Genomic DNA, 14,974 nt, shown 5'->3' on the forward strand with positions numbered 1-14,974 from the left:
GCACCACTGATTAGTTGAGATTCTCAAGACAAATGTTATTTCTCCCTACCATGTCTACCTACAGAAAGAAGGCTCTACCAGGTATTAGGGAGGGGAAGGGTATGCAGAAGGCAAAGGAGAAATATTTAGTCTGGATTTCATATTCAAAAAGTGCCTCCAATCTAGACTTTGGACCTAACTCCAAATGGAGTTAAATGTGTAGTCATAGGGGTAAACCAACAGCGTTGTAAAGAAGATCGCGGTCATTTTACAAAACTTAAATGATCAATTGTAAACCCTTAAAATGTATCACACTCTTTCTTGATTTTTATTCAAGCAGGAGTTTAAAATAAAGGTCTCTCTCTCTCAACCTGAAGGAAAGTGATATCAGCCCTTTCCAGGGTAAAGATCTATATAAGAAATAGTGGGTCTCAAAGAAATTTCTCTGTCTTTAAATACTAGGCATCATCTCTTTTGAAGAGTAAAAACCCCTGAGATCAATATCGTTCAAAAGGACACCTGAAATTCGGAATGGGGTAGAAAATGTGGTGGAGTTGGAAGGAAAAAAAAAAAGAAACAAATAAATTCACAGTTAAAGTAACAATGCCAACCAATGAAAATGATTCGCCTACCATGTTCCAGATAAGAGGGCGTACCTTCCGAGGGGTCAAGCCTCCGCGCCCTCCGCCCATGCTTGGAGTTATTATGGACAAACATATTATCAGAGACTGCCAGGACATGGCCATCCACGTTGACTGTTGTAGACACCACGACCTGGAGACATAAGAGAGAAATGAGTGAACATTTAATATAAAAGCATGGAGGGTAATAAACTCAAGTTAAATAAATAACAGCTGGGAGCTGAAGAAAATTGCATAGCTATTTCACATAATAACTGGTGCTTATGCTGTACAAGTCTAACAAGAGAAGCTATTGATGAGTGGGTCTTTGGCATGGAATGCTTTTGATGCAGTTTTAAGTAAAATTGCACAGTTTATAGTTATACAGCAGAAGGTACACTGTTAACCATAATTTTAACAAGAGAATCTTTATTAGCATATTTTTTTACACAAGGGTGGTTGTGTTTCACCTAAATTACCCTTCAGTTTAGACACTGAAGTAGATATCACAGTTGATCATGCAAATAAAAATCTTTTGAATCTTTAAAATACTTCCCCCTGACTGTGTCAGGGTTAAGAGGAGAGAGAAATGAAAAAGAGATGTTTTGGTGAGAGCTGGGATACAGCTTTCCCTTCTGTGTACCTTTTTTGGGCTTTCTTGTACTTTTTCCTTGCCACATTAACTTTGGTCAATCAAACCAAAGCACCCCTCACCACTATCACCATCCTTTCCAACCATCCCCACCCACCCACATTCCCTGCTAAGTAAGGGTGTTAGATGTCTATTTCAATGCCAAGAAAAAAAATGGTGGCACTGGCCCCAGTGACAATTCAGACACCCTGGCCATCTCATACACCGACTCTGAACCCAGTCTGCCAGAAGGGATGCAAGCAAAGGCGTTGTCTCCAAGAACTCTGACTAAAACAATAAGGAGAAATGACCTACACTTCTCCTTATATTAAATGGGGAAGGGGATTAAAATTGAAACCCACTGAGATCTGTTTATTCATGCGACCTCTTACAACCAAATATAATAATTGTCTGTAATTGCAGCTTCAGCTCCCACCTCGTGCTTTGACACGGGGAACAGCAATCAGCCAGCTCCCGTTTAATCCACCTATTATGTTGACTAATTAACTTTGCTCCACAGTTTATTTCTTCCTCCATTATCAGGCCCTGTCAGCCGCAAGCACCCTGCAGCATAGGGGGGATCTCAGGCTCTTTGATTGATCACCGATAGATTGACATGCAGATTAATTTAATTAGAATCACCTCACTTGAGAAATGAAAGACAATGGCAAGAGGGCTAATAGATCTGCTCTCATAATGAGGCGAGCCTCCAGAGCGGGAGGCTGAGGATTTCTGATTTATTTTGCTCAATTCCCCAGTTGCTTGGAAAGGCTCTCGCTTTAATTGTTCTTGGTTTTGAGAGGCATTAGGCTCTGAAGAGGTGAAACGCTTTACAAGGATTGGCACAGACGGAGGCCCGTCTCCCGGGAAGCCTTTTCCAGAACTTGGTCAAAGGATGTGCTGACTTCTTGGGCCTTGTGCAAGGCTGGCTGCCTGGCATCACCGAGCTGGGCAGAGGGGAGAGCGCTGGCCCTTGGTTTATGCCTGCGAATTGTCGGTCCTGCTCGGCAAAGGACCCCCTCCAGCGATCCCCATCCACCAGTGCTTGCCACACTGAAAAGTTCCACTGTCCCCCGTATTTGACCAAAACATATCCTGGCAAAATAAGCTAAATTCCTCTTTCCATGCCTCAAAGAGGGCAACTAACTGTGGGCTGTGAAAGTACTGCTCGCAGCATAATCACAAAGTTGATTTTATTTCCTTAATCTAATTTATTAAAATGCAAAGTAAATTATTGAAAGTCCATTCAGGGACCCAGACTCATTGTGAAACCCAAAAGTCCAGCTAGAACGAGTCATTCATAGGAAGTCCCAAGTAGGAGTTTGCAAAGTGGATTTTCCTTTATTCTTGTTTGGTGCACCAGGTCTGACAAGCCTAAAGCTTGTATGCCTCATCAATTATAGGTTTATTTAAAGGAAGAAGAAGGAAGAAAGGGAGGAGGGAGGAAGAAAAGAATGCAAGAAAATTGCCTTATTCTTTTATGTTCAAAAAGCATTATTTGCAGTGGGCAGATTCCATATTATTAATATTTAAGAAAACGGAAACACTTTTCTTTTTAGTTAGCGCAATGACTTTGTGGGGCATTTATAATTACATAACAGAGCTGGGTTTTTCAAAAAAGTTGTGATTTACTACGAGACCACAATTGAGTGGTCACTGGAGTCGTTAGCTGAAGAAACTATAAAAGGAATCCTAAACGGTATCTGTTTCCAGTGTCAGGAAATACAGAAAGTGGTTATTCTAGATGGCTGTCTTAGGAAGAAAATTTTAAAAAAAAACAAAAAACAATGACAATTCACCATGCACCTGTAAGACACGAGCACTGCAGGCTTAAGTCTTAAAATATTCAGTATCTTTTTAAGGCATTGTCATCTAATTCCTACACTGACCAAAAAATGTCAAAAACAGTTAAGGGAATAAGAACTATGCCTTTACATTTTCTTTTCTTGGCAAGAGAAGAATCACCAGGGCCATTGCGGTATGATGGAATCACTTAATCCAAAGACTGGTCAAAATTGGAGAAGAATTCTCATGCCTTTAATTTCTAGAAAATAAACACTGAATATGTTCCTCAAAAACTTGTAATGCAATTCCTTTTAACTTCCCTACTCCAAAATAACTTCTCTCACTCCAATTTGGAAATGATCAGGATATATTTAAATAAAATGTACACTAAAATTAATTCACAGAGCAACTTGTAAATTAAAAAAAAACAAAACTGAATCCTAAGATGCAAAGGGAATACTAAAATGTCTTTTAAAAATAGTCCCATAGTAGGAGGGAAAAGAGTTTTTACAGTTTAATACAAGATTAATGAGGTGCTGACACATTCGTGCAGGCAAGGGGACACCCCGCCTGCCAAATCTTCAACCTCCCCAAATTTTGTCAACAAAACGCAGTTTACATGGGACAGATAAACATGGGAAATGATTTTACATTTTGACTCAATCACCCTTTCCCTCTTCACCTCCCATCCTCACTCCACTGCCCAGGGAAAGAGGTGGTGGAAGTTTAAAGAACACATATATTTAGAATTTTATGATACCTGTTATAATTAGAACTTTACTCTCTGGAATTGCACTGTCCAATACAGGGTCCACATATGGCTATTTAAATTTAAATTTTAATTAATAGTAACCCAATAAAATTAAATATTCCACTCCTCCATCTCAATAGCCACATATCAAGTTCTCAGTAGCCACCTGGCTAGCAGCCACTAGACTCATCAGGGTTAATGTGGAACATGTCCATCATTGCAGAATGTCCTATTTGACAGCATTGCTCTAGAATGATTTTGAAATACATTGTACAGGCATATGTCAAAGAAACTGTGAGTTTGGTTCCAGACCACAGCAATAAAGCAAATACCACAATAAAGTGAATATAGCAATAAAGCGAGTCACACTGAGTTTTTGGTTTCCCAGTGCATATAAAAGTTATGCTGATACTATATACTGTACTTGATTAAGTGTACAACATCATTTTGTCAAAAAAAACAATGTATATAGCTTAAGTAAAATGTGACATAGAAACACAAAATGAGCACATGCTGTTGGAAAAAATGGTGCCCACAGACTTGCTCAATGCAGGGTTGCCACAAACCTTCAATTTGTAAAAACTGTATCTGCTAAGCACAATAAAGCATAGTGCAATAAAATGAGGTATGCCAGTAACAATTTATTCATGAGGAATCCCAAGTTTATATCTCCTGAAATAAATATTAGCCTAAGTGGACAGGTTTAGGGTTCTGTGAGTATGTTATTTGTTTTTGTTTTGAGTTTTTTTAAGTTACTGGGCTGGGGATTGAACCGAGGACCTCAAATGTGGGAAGTCAGGGCTCAACCATTGAGCCGCATTAGCTCCCTTGAATTGGTTTTTTCATTTACTTGTTTGTTGTTTGTTTTTGGTTTTTGTTTTTAGGAGGCAGCAGGGACCACCCATTTGGGAAGCAGGCAATCAACCATTTGACCCACATCCACTCCCTGTGCATATGTATTTTTATCACTACATGTTTTGGAATCAAATTTCTATTTGGAGGCTTTGCTTTTTAACAAGACAATCCAAGACACACTGACTCATTAACACCCAGCATGTTCCATGGGATTGTCTAGCTGGGTCCTTACTCTCCAGAACTTGTTCAAGTGGGAAAAGAAGGGCCAAAGAGAAATCTTTGGCTACGCATGAACTTTGGAAGTTTTACACTGACCTTCTGAATTTCTTGGTTCACCTCCATCGTTCAGAATCCTCTCCATTATGTCCCTGAAGGTCATTATTTTTACTATTCCCTCTATTTATTTATTTATTTCAAAGATTTTATTCCTCCCCCCCCCCCCCCCATTGTCTGCTCTCTGTGTCTATTCATTATGTGTTCTTCTGTGGCCACTTGCATTATCTAGTGGCACTGAGAAACTGCATCCCTTTTTGTTGCATCATCTTGCTGTGTCAGCTCTCCGTATGTGCAGTGCCACTCCTGGGCAGGCTGCACTCTTTTTGTGCAGGGCAGCTCTCCTTGCAGGGCACACTCCTTGCACGTGGGCACCCCCACGCAAGGGGCTGCATGGTAAAGCATTCCTTGTGTGCAGCAGCACTGCCCATGGGCCGGCTAACCACACGGCTCAGGAGGCCCTGGGTATTGAACTCTGGACCCTCCATATGGTAGGTGGACACTCAATTGGTTGGGCCACAACCACTTCCCTATTCCCTCTACTTAGAATTCAAAAGAATTAGAAACCAAATTCATGATTCCCAGTCCAGCTTTCCTAGTTGATGTGACTTTGGACAGGTCAACTTTTTTTTTTTTTTAAAGATTTATTTTTTTTTATTTATTTAATTCCCCTCCCCTCCCCCGGTTGTCTGTTTTCTGTGTCTTTTTGCTGCGTCTTGTTTCTCTGTCCGCTTCTGTTGTCATCAGCGGCACGGGAAGTGTGGGCGGCGCCATTCCTCGGCAGGCTGCTCCCTCCTTCGCGCTGGGCGGCTCTCCTTATGGGGTGCACTCCTTGCGCGTGGGGCTCCCTACGCAGGGGACACCCCTGCATGGCGCGGCACTCCTTGTGCGCATCAGCACTGCACATGGGCCAGCTCCACACGGGTCAAGGAGGCCCGGGGCTTGAACCGCGGGCCTCCCATGTGGTAGACGGACGCCCTAACCACTGGGCCAAAGTCCGTTTCCCTGGACAGGTCAACTTTAACCTCTCTAAGCATCGGTATCTTTGACTCTTTAAATAATGATAGCACCTAACTCATAACATTCCTATGAAACAAACTATTTGAAGTGGCTACATGATACCTGATACATATCAAGCATTCCATAAATGTTAGTAGCAGTGGTAGTTGTTACTTTATTGGTGATGCTAAAGAAAAAGTTCAGAAGAGTGCTTTGGGCAGATAATCTGAAGTATCTCTTTATTATTCCCATGTGTTTTATTGAATTTAAAAAGTAAATAAATTAACACAAGTTTCATTTTACTTATATGACCTTTTAGAAACAAATACACAACTGAACATTTTCTCATTGTAATTTTTAAAAGATTTTTATTATAGATCATATATGCAACCTATACATTTGAATTTGGCTAAAATCTGAAGTATCCCCAATTGCCATAAAGAAGACCAAGCATCTGAATGAAATAAGTAAGGTACAAGAGGACAAATATTGTATGGTTCTACTTGTATGGAATATTTAGAATAAGCAAATCATAGAGACAGAAAGCAGATTACAGTGTTCCCCGGGGCAGGTGTTGGGGAGAAAGGGGAGTTATTGATTAATGGAAACAGAATTTCTGTTTGGGGATTGAAAAGTTGGATGGAGGTGATGGTAGCACGAATGTAATAAATGCCACTGAAATACACACATAAAAATGGTTAAAGTAGCAAATTTTATGTTGTATGTATGTTACCACAATCAAAGAAGATGACCAAGTATAAACTGCTATTTTAAATAAAGGATACAGAAATTGTTTCCTTTAGGTCCACTGATTTATCAGTCTAACAAGGAAATCTTGCAATTTTAAAAACCTTTGTGCTCAGAACATTATTACACAATTTAGGCCTCTTGTGAATTGCAGTTTTCACTGGCTTATGTAATTTAGCATTCTAGAACCTATCAGCATTTTATCCTGTTACATTCTAGACTTGCAACTAAATAAAACTTTACTGCTTTGGAATAGTCTGTAATTTAGGCATGTTATCAATTCAGTTTCATTTTCACATTCCCCATTAATGAGGGGTGCTCTGGGAGTTTTGTTATTAGTTAGTACTTCCTCATTATCTTTCCCTCCTCCCTTATGTAAGGCAGAAGACCTTGCGTGTCCCAAATATAGTTTCTAAGCTTCATGAGGCATAACCTCTGTCATGTGGGTAGATTTTCAAAAAGACAGACACAGCTAAATCCAATCATAAGTGGAAGATCACATTAATAAAAGTAGCTGCACATGTGCAAGAAGGAGTTATAACAAAAGCAGCTAAAAGAGTTGGAATCTGTATCTTTTTAAGCATTCTCACAACAAATATAAAATGGGGGGAAACATTACCCTGGAAAAATACTTTCAAAGTTTAAATTTAGAATATTTTGACAGTAGGTATCTCCCCCACAAAGCAACCACTTCAGCAACTTAATTAGGAGGGACTAAAAAAAATGATAAATCTTGATTTTCAATGCTGCTTTGAGTTAACTCAGTGTGCAGATGACAGTGCTGAGGCTGGCCTGTTCCATGGCTTCCTTGCCTCTACATTTAGCTTATTCTATGTAGGCATTAATTCAGGGCCCTTAATAATTAGGCATTAAATGCACTTACTTAAAATCCATGAAATAAAAAGGCACTGAGAACAACATGCCATGGAATACTACTCAACAATAGAAAGGGACAAATTATTGATACATGCAAAACCTTAGATGAATCTCCAGAAAACTATTATGTGTGGAAAAGAAAAGCCATGCCAAAAGGTTATGTACGTCATGATGTCATTTATTTAACATTTGTGAAATAACAAGATTTTAGAAAAGAACAGGTTAGTGATTGTCAGGGTTTAGGCATGGATGGAGGGGCAGAAGGAGGTGGGCAAGGCCACAAAAGGGCAAGAGGAGGGGCCCCTGGTGTGATGAAACTGCTCAGTATCTGGACTATATAGTGATGGATTCAGGAGCCTGCACATGTCATAAAATTTCACAGAACTAAATACACCCATTCACATACCAATGAGTTCAAGTAACCTGGGGAAATTTCAGTAAGAATTTTATCAATGTCCATATCCTGGTTGTAATACTGTACTATGGTGTTAAAAAATGTTACCACTGGAGAAAACAGCATAAAGGATATTTGGGATCCAGATCATCTGTTGTTTCTTATGACTATATGTGAATCCATAATTGCCTCAATTTTAAAACTCAATAAAAAAAAAAGTCGTTGATCAAACTTCTACTCTCAAACCCACACAATCCCCACTCTCCACCCTTCCTGTCTGGTAAACAGACTCTTCATAGACTATTCAAGTATTAGAGTCACAAGAGATCCAAGAAATCAGCCAATTTAGCAGCTTCCAACTAAGAGTTTTCAAGTGCAGTAATGAGGGACAAAATTTCAGAGGGAGAAGCATAAATATATCCACAACAAGGCTGCCTACTAAATATTGTTACTTTTCTTTGTCTGGGATCAGATCAACTCTACATGGAAGCACTGGTTATATCATGCACATTATGGCAGTTTCACATAGCTTTGAATAACATTAAAATAGAGAATGCAACTCTTGCTCCATAAATGCATTACTCCAACATAGGAGAAAATCACAAAAGGAGTCCTTAATAGTTATGACTTTGTAAATTTGTCCAATGCCTTCTTTTAGTTTAGAAAACTGAGGCCCAAGAGATTTAAAAATATCCTCAAGGTGATGGGACAAATTACAAGCAGAGGCAATCCAGAAGGCAAACCTCCAGACTTGTAGTCCAGTGCTCACCCATGGAGCCCCTGGCCTCTCATTATGTGCCTAAGTAAGGCCCTCTGTCCCTCAGCTCTCCTAGTACCTTCCAGTACAAATCTCTAGTGTCTTGAGTGACTGGCTACAGCTTTAAGTATTATTTACATAAAAATGGCCTGCAGTAGTTCAGTCATCATTAATTTTGTCCTTTAAAATATCATTGACTCATATGGAATGAGACATTCTCTGAAACACATCTGATTGCTAGTTTCTATCTGGTTGAAAGATCCCAAGGAACTCATTAAAAATTATGGAGGACACATGAACCTACAGGATGTAACCAAGTAGAACTGCTATAGAAAGTGAGTAGTTAACTGAATTAAATCCACACATTAAGGCTAAAGGCAAAAACATCTATTCTCCTAATAGTAAGAAACAGATACCCTAAATCCTCAGATATTGTGCTAAACTAATTTAGACCTTTGGAAATCAGACTTGGCTTCCATCTCCTTAACTGTGACACATGATAGACATAAAAAGCTCATCAGTGTTCTATATCTTGTTCCTCTCTCTATGGATCAGGACACGTCTGATCATTCTTGAGGGCATTATTGGTGTTGATTAACTGGTAACCTCCATTTACATATTCTCTTTGGCTATTTTAAGTAGGAGTGAGTAAAACATACAGAATTGTCATGTGTGCTATCTATGGGAGAATGGCACACAGAACAGAAACTGGGAGCAAGCAAACGGCATAATGGCCCATAGCTCAGACTCCAGGGTCAAATAGTCCTATTTTGAACTACAACTCCATTGCTTAACTAGTTTGTGACTTAGACAAGTCACATAGAAATGAGTCGTGAGCCTACTACGTGCCAGGCATTTCTCTATGCACTGGATAAGCAGCAGTGAACAAGACAGAGAAAGTATTTGCTCACCAGGAGCTTAGTTCTCATTGGGGACAGGGCAGGGGGTCAGACAATAAGTAAGAATACAGGAAGTGGACTTGGCCCAGTGGTCACGGCATCCATCTACCACATGGGAGGTCCGTGGTTCAAACCCCGGGGCTCCTTGACCCGTGTGGAGCTGGCCCACGCACAGTGCTGATGCGCACAATGAGTGCCATGCCACACAGGGGTATGCCCATGTAGGGGAGCCCCACGCGCAAGGAGTATGCCCGGTAAGGAGAGCTGCCCAGCGTGAAAGAAAGTGCAGCCTGCCCAGGAATGGTGCCGCACACATGGAGTGCGGATACAACAAGATGATGCAACTAAAAGAGACACAGATTCCCGTGCTGCTGACAACAACAGAAGCAGACAAAGAAGAACATACAGCAAATTGACACAGAGAACAGACAACCGAGGCGGGGGGAATAAATAAATCTTTAAAAAAAAAAAAAGAATACAACCTAATTTCAGATTATGTTAATTTCTAAGAAAAAATACAATGGGAGGTGGGTGTGATGACTAGGTGGGAGCTATTTTTGATTTGATAACTAAGGAAGATCTCTCTGAGGAAGTGAACTCTTAACTGAAATATGATTTATAAGAAGTATCTAGGCATTAATGATTTGTGAAGAACAGTTTCCCAGGGAGAGAGAATAGCAAGTGGAAAGAGCCTGATACAGGAATGCTTTTAGTATTTTCAGAGAAGAGAAATGAAGGAGGAAGTCAAAAGCCAATGTGCCTGGAGCATCATGAACAAGGGAAATGGTGGTAGAAAAATAAGTAAGATTATATAAGTAAGCAGAGCAGGTGTAGCTCAGTGGTTCAGTCTTCTTTGCATGCATGAAATTCCGGGTTCAACCCCCAGTTCCTCCAAAAAAAAAAAAAAAGAATATACAAGTAAAGCACTTATACAGTGCCTGACACATAACAGGAGCACTAAAATTTGTAGATTTAGTAGTAGAATACAAGAATAGCTTAAATTGATAAGTCCCAATAACTTTTAACATCCTCAGAACCAATATCCATTAGCAATCACCGATCTCAACAAACACTTTGCATCTATCCTTTAAGATATTTTACATTTTCTTCAATGGCAACTGTATTTAATATAGAAATTTATTTACTCTAAGTGCAGAGCCACGACTCATCAAATCTTGTTCATCAGGATTCCTTTTCAGTGATGCATGCTTTCTGCCAAGACTCAGCATAAGGCTCATGCCAAGATACATATTTGCCCAATAAGCCATAATGGTTTAATATATCAGGTTGAAAATCCACCATTTGTATTTACCATATTATGTGAATTAATCCTGTACTCTGAAACTATCATTAAAGCCGCTTTCAGTATAATTAATCAGCATGGTGCATCTCAAAATTATTCTGTATGAACAGTGATTGCAGCTCAGGCCCCCGCATTCTGTTGGTAAAGAATTTAATTGTGAGATGTGCTGTTTGTCAAAACAGTATAAGTACATCCAAGACAGGGGGTGGGGGACAGTGGGAGAGCAATAAAAGGGATGAGAATGTTTCGCTCTTTAAGTGCCTTAAAAGCAGGCTGAAACCGCAGAGTTGGGCATGTATTTTAAGAACCTTCTAATTATATGCCCTACAACGTATTGATTCAGAGCCACTGTAGATTTTTGAATAAATGGCATGGATTCTCAAAAATTATAGAATTCACTTAAAAAGGCAAGGGGGTGCCCTCTCATGTCATTTCCCATGTCATCCTTTTTAAAAGGAAAGTACATCTTTCATAGGAATTTAGGATAACCTGACTGTTTATCTTCAAGTCTCCTATCCCCCACTCCAAATGACTAAGAAGGGAAAGAAGATTGTTCATCTCCTCAGATAAGTATGAGTAGTTTGTGTTTGCTGGTCCCTCTCCTTGGAATACTCCTCTGGTTCTTCTCAGGATAATTATTCTTATCTGTTAGTTCTGACCTTAAATGTCACTTCCTCAGAAGCCTTCCCTGATCACCTACTTTGAAGTAGATTCCCATAACTGACCCCATACTGTTACCTCTCTCATAATGTCCTATTTAGTTTTCACTAAAGCAATGATGACAGATTTAATTATTTTTAATTATTAATTTTTACACATCTTCATTGTGGCAGGTAATGGCAATTGTTCACCAGAAATTCATTTTCAGGCCTCCCCTCTGTACTCATATGTGGCCATGTGATTACTTCTAGCCAATGGTACTTTAGCAGATTGGACACCTATCATTTCTAAACCAAGGTTTTTAAGACTTCCCTGTGCCCCTTTCATGTGCTCTTTAGCCTTCAGTTGGCTAGATGGAAAAGAAAAGGTAGCAGGGGAAGGTGAAGCCTCAGGACCAAAAGGGCCCAGGTCCCCAAATAAATTCATGAACAAGATCTGCCCACCAACAAGGAACACATGCCTTGAACCAAAATGTGAGCAAGAAATAACCTTCTGGTGTATGTGAGTCATTATATATGTTTTTTGGTCTATTTGTTACAGCAGCTAGTATTATCCTAACTAATATATTCCAACTAGACTTTACAAGCTTCATTAAAACAAAGACCCAACCTTTCTTGTTCATCTCTATATACTCACCAACTAGCGCTTCAACAGGTACTACTGAGTGCATGTATGCATGAATGAATATATCTTATATTTATATTCATATATGGTCATAGATCTAACATTTACAAATGAATATCAATTTACAGCCCATGTTGGAAAACATTATTGAAGAGAGAAGATGAAATTGAAAATTTATACTTGACTTCACAGTCTTCATGTATTATGGTGTCTACTACAGCAATGGCTTGTACTCAATTCTTGTTCCTCCCCTGATCACCCTCCTTCAGCCAGTTGCAACAAGGAAAGCTATGGATAAGGATTTAAATCTTATCCTTGAATTGGCTGGCTCCTGTCAGTTGAACACCAGACCAGTGACATGGTTTTAACAGTCCTTTGACATTAGCATCTTTTCAGGGTCAAGATGAAGAAACAGTGAATTTTTCCCGGGTCACGAGTTGTTTCCATCTCCAGCATTCTCACTTCTCACTTCCTACCCGCTTCCCCACGCCCACGAGAACTGAATGAAGCCTGTATCCACTGTTGTAGTTAAGCAAGTTTGTTACCCTAACCACAGCCTAGGGATTTCAAAAGAAAACATCCATTGCAAATTTTTTAAAAAAGATCCTAACAGATTTTCTACAAGGCTTATTCCATACTTCCCTAAAGTATGAACGCAGCCAAGCTCTGTGGAAAGTGATTAATTTCTTGAAAACGCTAAGGTCACACTAATTGACATGACCTGTGTAATTAAGCAGTCTCTGTTTACACACCAGAAGCTCAGCCACTGTGAGGCTGAGTTGGCTTGACAGAATGTCTTTACATGTCAAGAGATCAACAACCTTTCTTATGTCCTCCTCAGTCATCTACACAGGCCCCTGATTGCTGTTCAGAGGAGACACCCTCTGGCATCGCTGAATGAAGATCAGGCTGGCCTGGCAAGCATACAAAATGGGATGAGAGAAAAGCAGCCCTCAATGACAGTTGGAGAGAGCCCACTTAATAGACAAGAGAGTGTGTTTTCCATCAGATGCCGACAGGATTTAGACTTTCAATATAACTGGTAAAAGCCACATTGACACATGAAGAGTAGACCAGAGTTTTCTCATGCCAACAAGACACTCTTTCTTTCACTTCCCTGCAGAGGCAATGGGGACATAAAAATATTTAAAACCAGCTTCCTAATGAGTACACTATGAGCAAATAGATGAAATAATACATATTGTTCATAGGAAACCTTCAGCCAATGTCTGTATGACACATCTCTGGCCATCAGGACAGCTGCAGGTAAGACTAATCCTCCCCCTCTTGGTTCAGTCCTGAGATTTAGGAAATTCCATATGATTTCATAACAGACTGCTCTAAGGTGTCTCGAGGCTGCTTTCCTCATGCCCCATCTAGCTCAGCCAACAAGTCTTTGGGGTTCTTTCTTACCCAAGAGAACTAGGTAAGAACTAGTTAAATGAGGCATATGCAGCATGCTGAATAAGAACTTTTTCTAAAGTTCATACCAGTAACAACTGACCTATGCTGTGGCTCTGTTCTGGAACAATGCTAAGTTTTTTGCTTCAATAGGAATCCACCCTCTGCCTGCTGAATGTTGGTGGCATCCCAATGCCCTTCATGCAGTTAATATCTTTAGGCTCTGCTAGAGCCAAAATCTCTTTTGAAAACCCCATTCAGGCTTTCCTGGGATTCCAACTCATCTTCATGGATAGTCACTGTAACTCTCAGATGAAAAGGCACCTCTCTATTTCTTCACTCAGTATCTGCCTTCTTGACTTTGGACAAGTTTCTTACTATTCTGAAACATCAGCTAGCATCTGAGTTAGACTGTTGAGGTTGAATCACTGTCAGACCATTTAGTAGATGTGTGACCTTGGGCAAACTGCTTACATTCTCTAAGGCTCAGTTTCCTCATTTGCAAAATTGGAATAATCCATTTGCACATTCCTGACAGGGGTACTATGAAGATAAATATGATCAGTCACATAAGTACTTAGCATAATACCTCTCACATAGTAAGTACCCAATAAATGTTAGCTTTTCATTATATTATCATTCCAAGTCCATAGATGCACACAAAAGTACATAAATGGGCAGGTATATATATGAAAGCACATGAAACACATTGAATGCATACCCAAACATAAGCAATAATCACCCCAGTATTGAACTCAGCTAGAAATGAACCAAGACAGAAACATAAGAATAGAAGCTAGCTACGGGTGAAGGTGGAGAAAATGAGGACAACAATGAGTTCAATTCAGGGTTTACCGACTTGAAGTTCCTGGAAATATCTAGCAGGCAGCTAGATGGCTAGGTCTGAACCTGGGCATAAGGTCTCAGAGACCCTGATTTAAGGGTCCTCAGTGCACAAGTAGTGGGTAAGGTGCTTGGAGCAGAGAAGACATTCAGGAAAGCCTATATAGAGAAAAGATCTGGGTCTCAGAAGAAAACTTCAGGAACATCAACATTTAGAGGAGGGCAGGGAAAAATCATTCTCTGGAGGGGGCTGAGAATGAGTGAGGAAATCCAGATGATCTTGCGGTCATGGAATCCAAAGGAAAAGATAGGTTCAAGAAGGATGGAGTGGTGAACAGCCTGAACTGGTCTAGAGAAATGTGGGAGTAAAGAGTTAACAGACAAAATAAGACTGAAGAAAAAAAAAAGAAAGGAGAGGTTGGGTAAGTGATATTTAAAGTTCTACTTTAACTCTCTTGGAGCACTTCATCCATTCTCTGATTGCAGAAATATCCACATGCCTACATGCATAAATACAAGTGTAGAGTATGTAAAAAGAATAACGAATGAAATGTATACATTTACAGAGATACAAAAT

General features: G+C 39.8%; 1 protein-coding gene across 8 annotated transcripts in view; it reads right to left on the bottom strand.

Moving 5' to 3' along the window:
• Window positions 1-14,974, bottom strand: part of EBF1 (EBF transcription factor 1) — a 391,714-nt gene that overhangs the window by 128,394 nt on the left and 248,346 nt on the right. For 4 of the 8 annotated variants that reach the window (XM_004453513.4, XM_004453514.4, XM_012523320.4 and 1 more), the window contains exon 8: window positions 612-753. In XM_004453513.4, the coding sequence (XP_004453570.2) occupies window positions 612-753 (142 nt within the window). The remainder of the gene's footprint in view (window positions 1-611; window positions 754-14,974) is intronic. The other 4 variants (XM_004453516.4, XM_004453515.4, XM_023587399.3 and 1 more) reach the window with 1 other exon arrangement.

This window comes from Dasypus novemcinctus, chromosome 2 (assembly GCF_030445035.2).
Source record: "Dasypus novemcinctus isolate mDasNov1 chromosome 2, mDasNov1.1.hap2, whole genome shotgun sequence".
Classification (NCBI taxonomy): domain Eukaryota; kingdom Metazoa; phylum Chordata; class Mammalia; order Cingulata; family Dasypodidae; genus Dasypus; species Dasypus novemcinctus.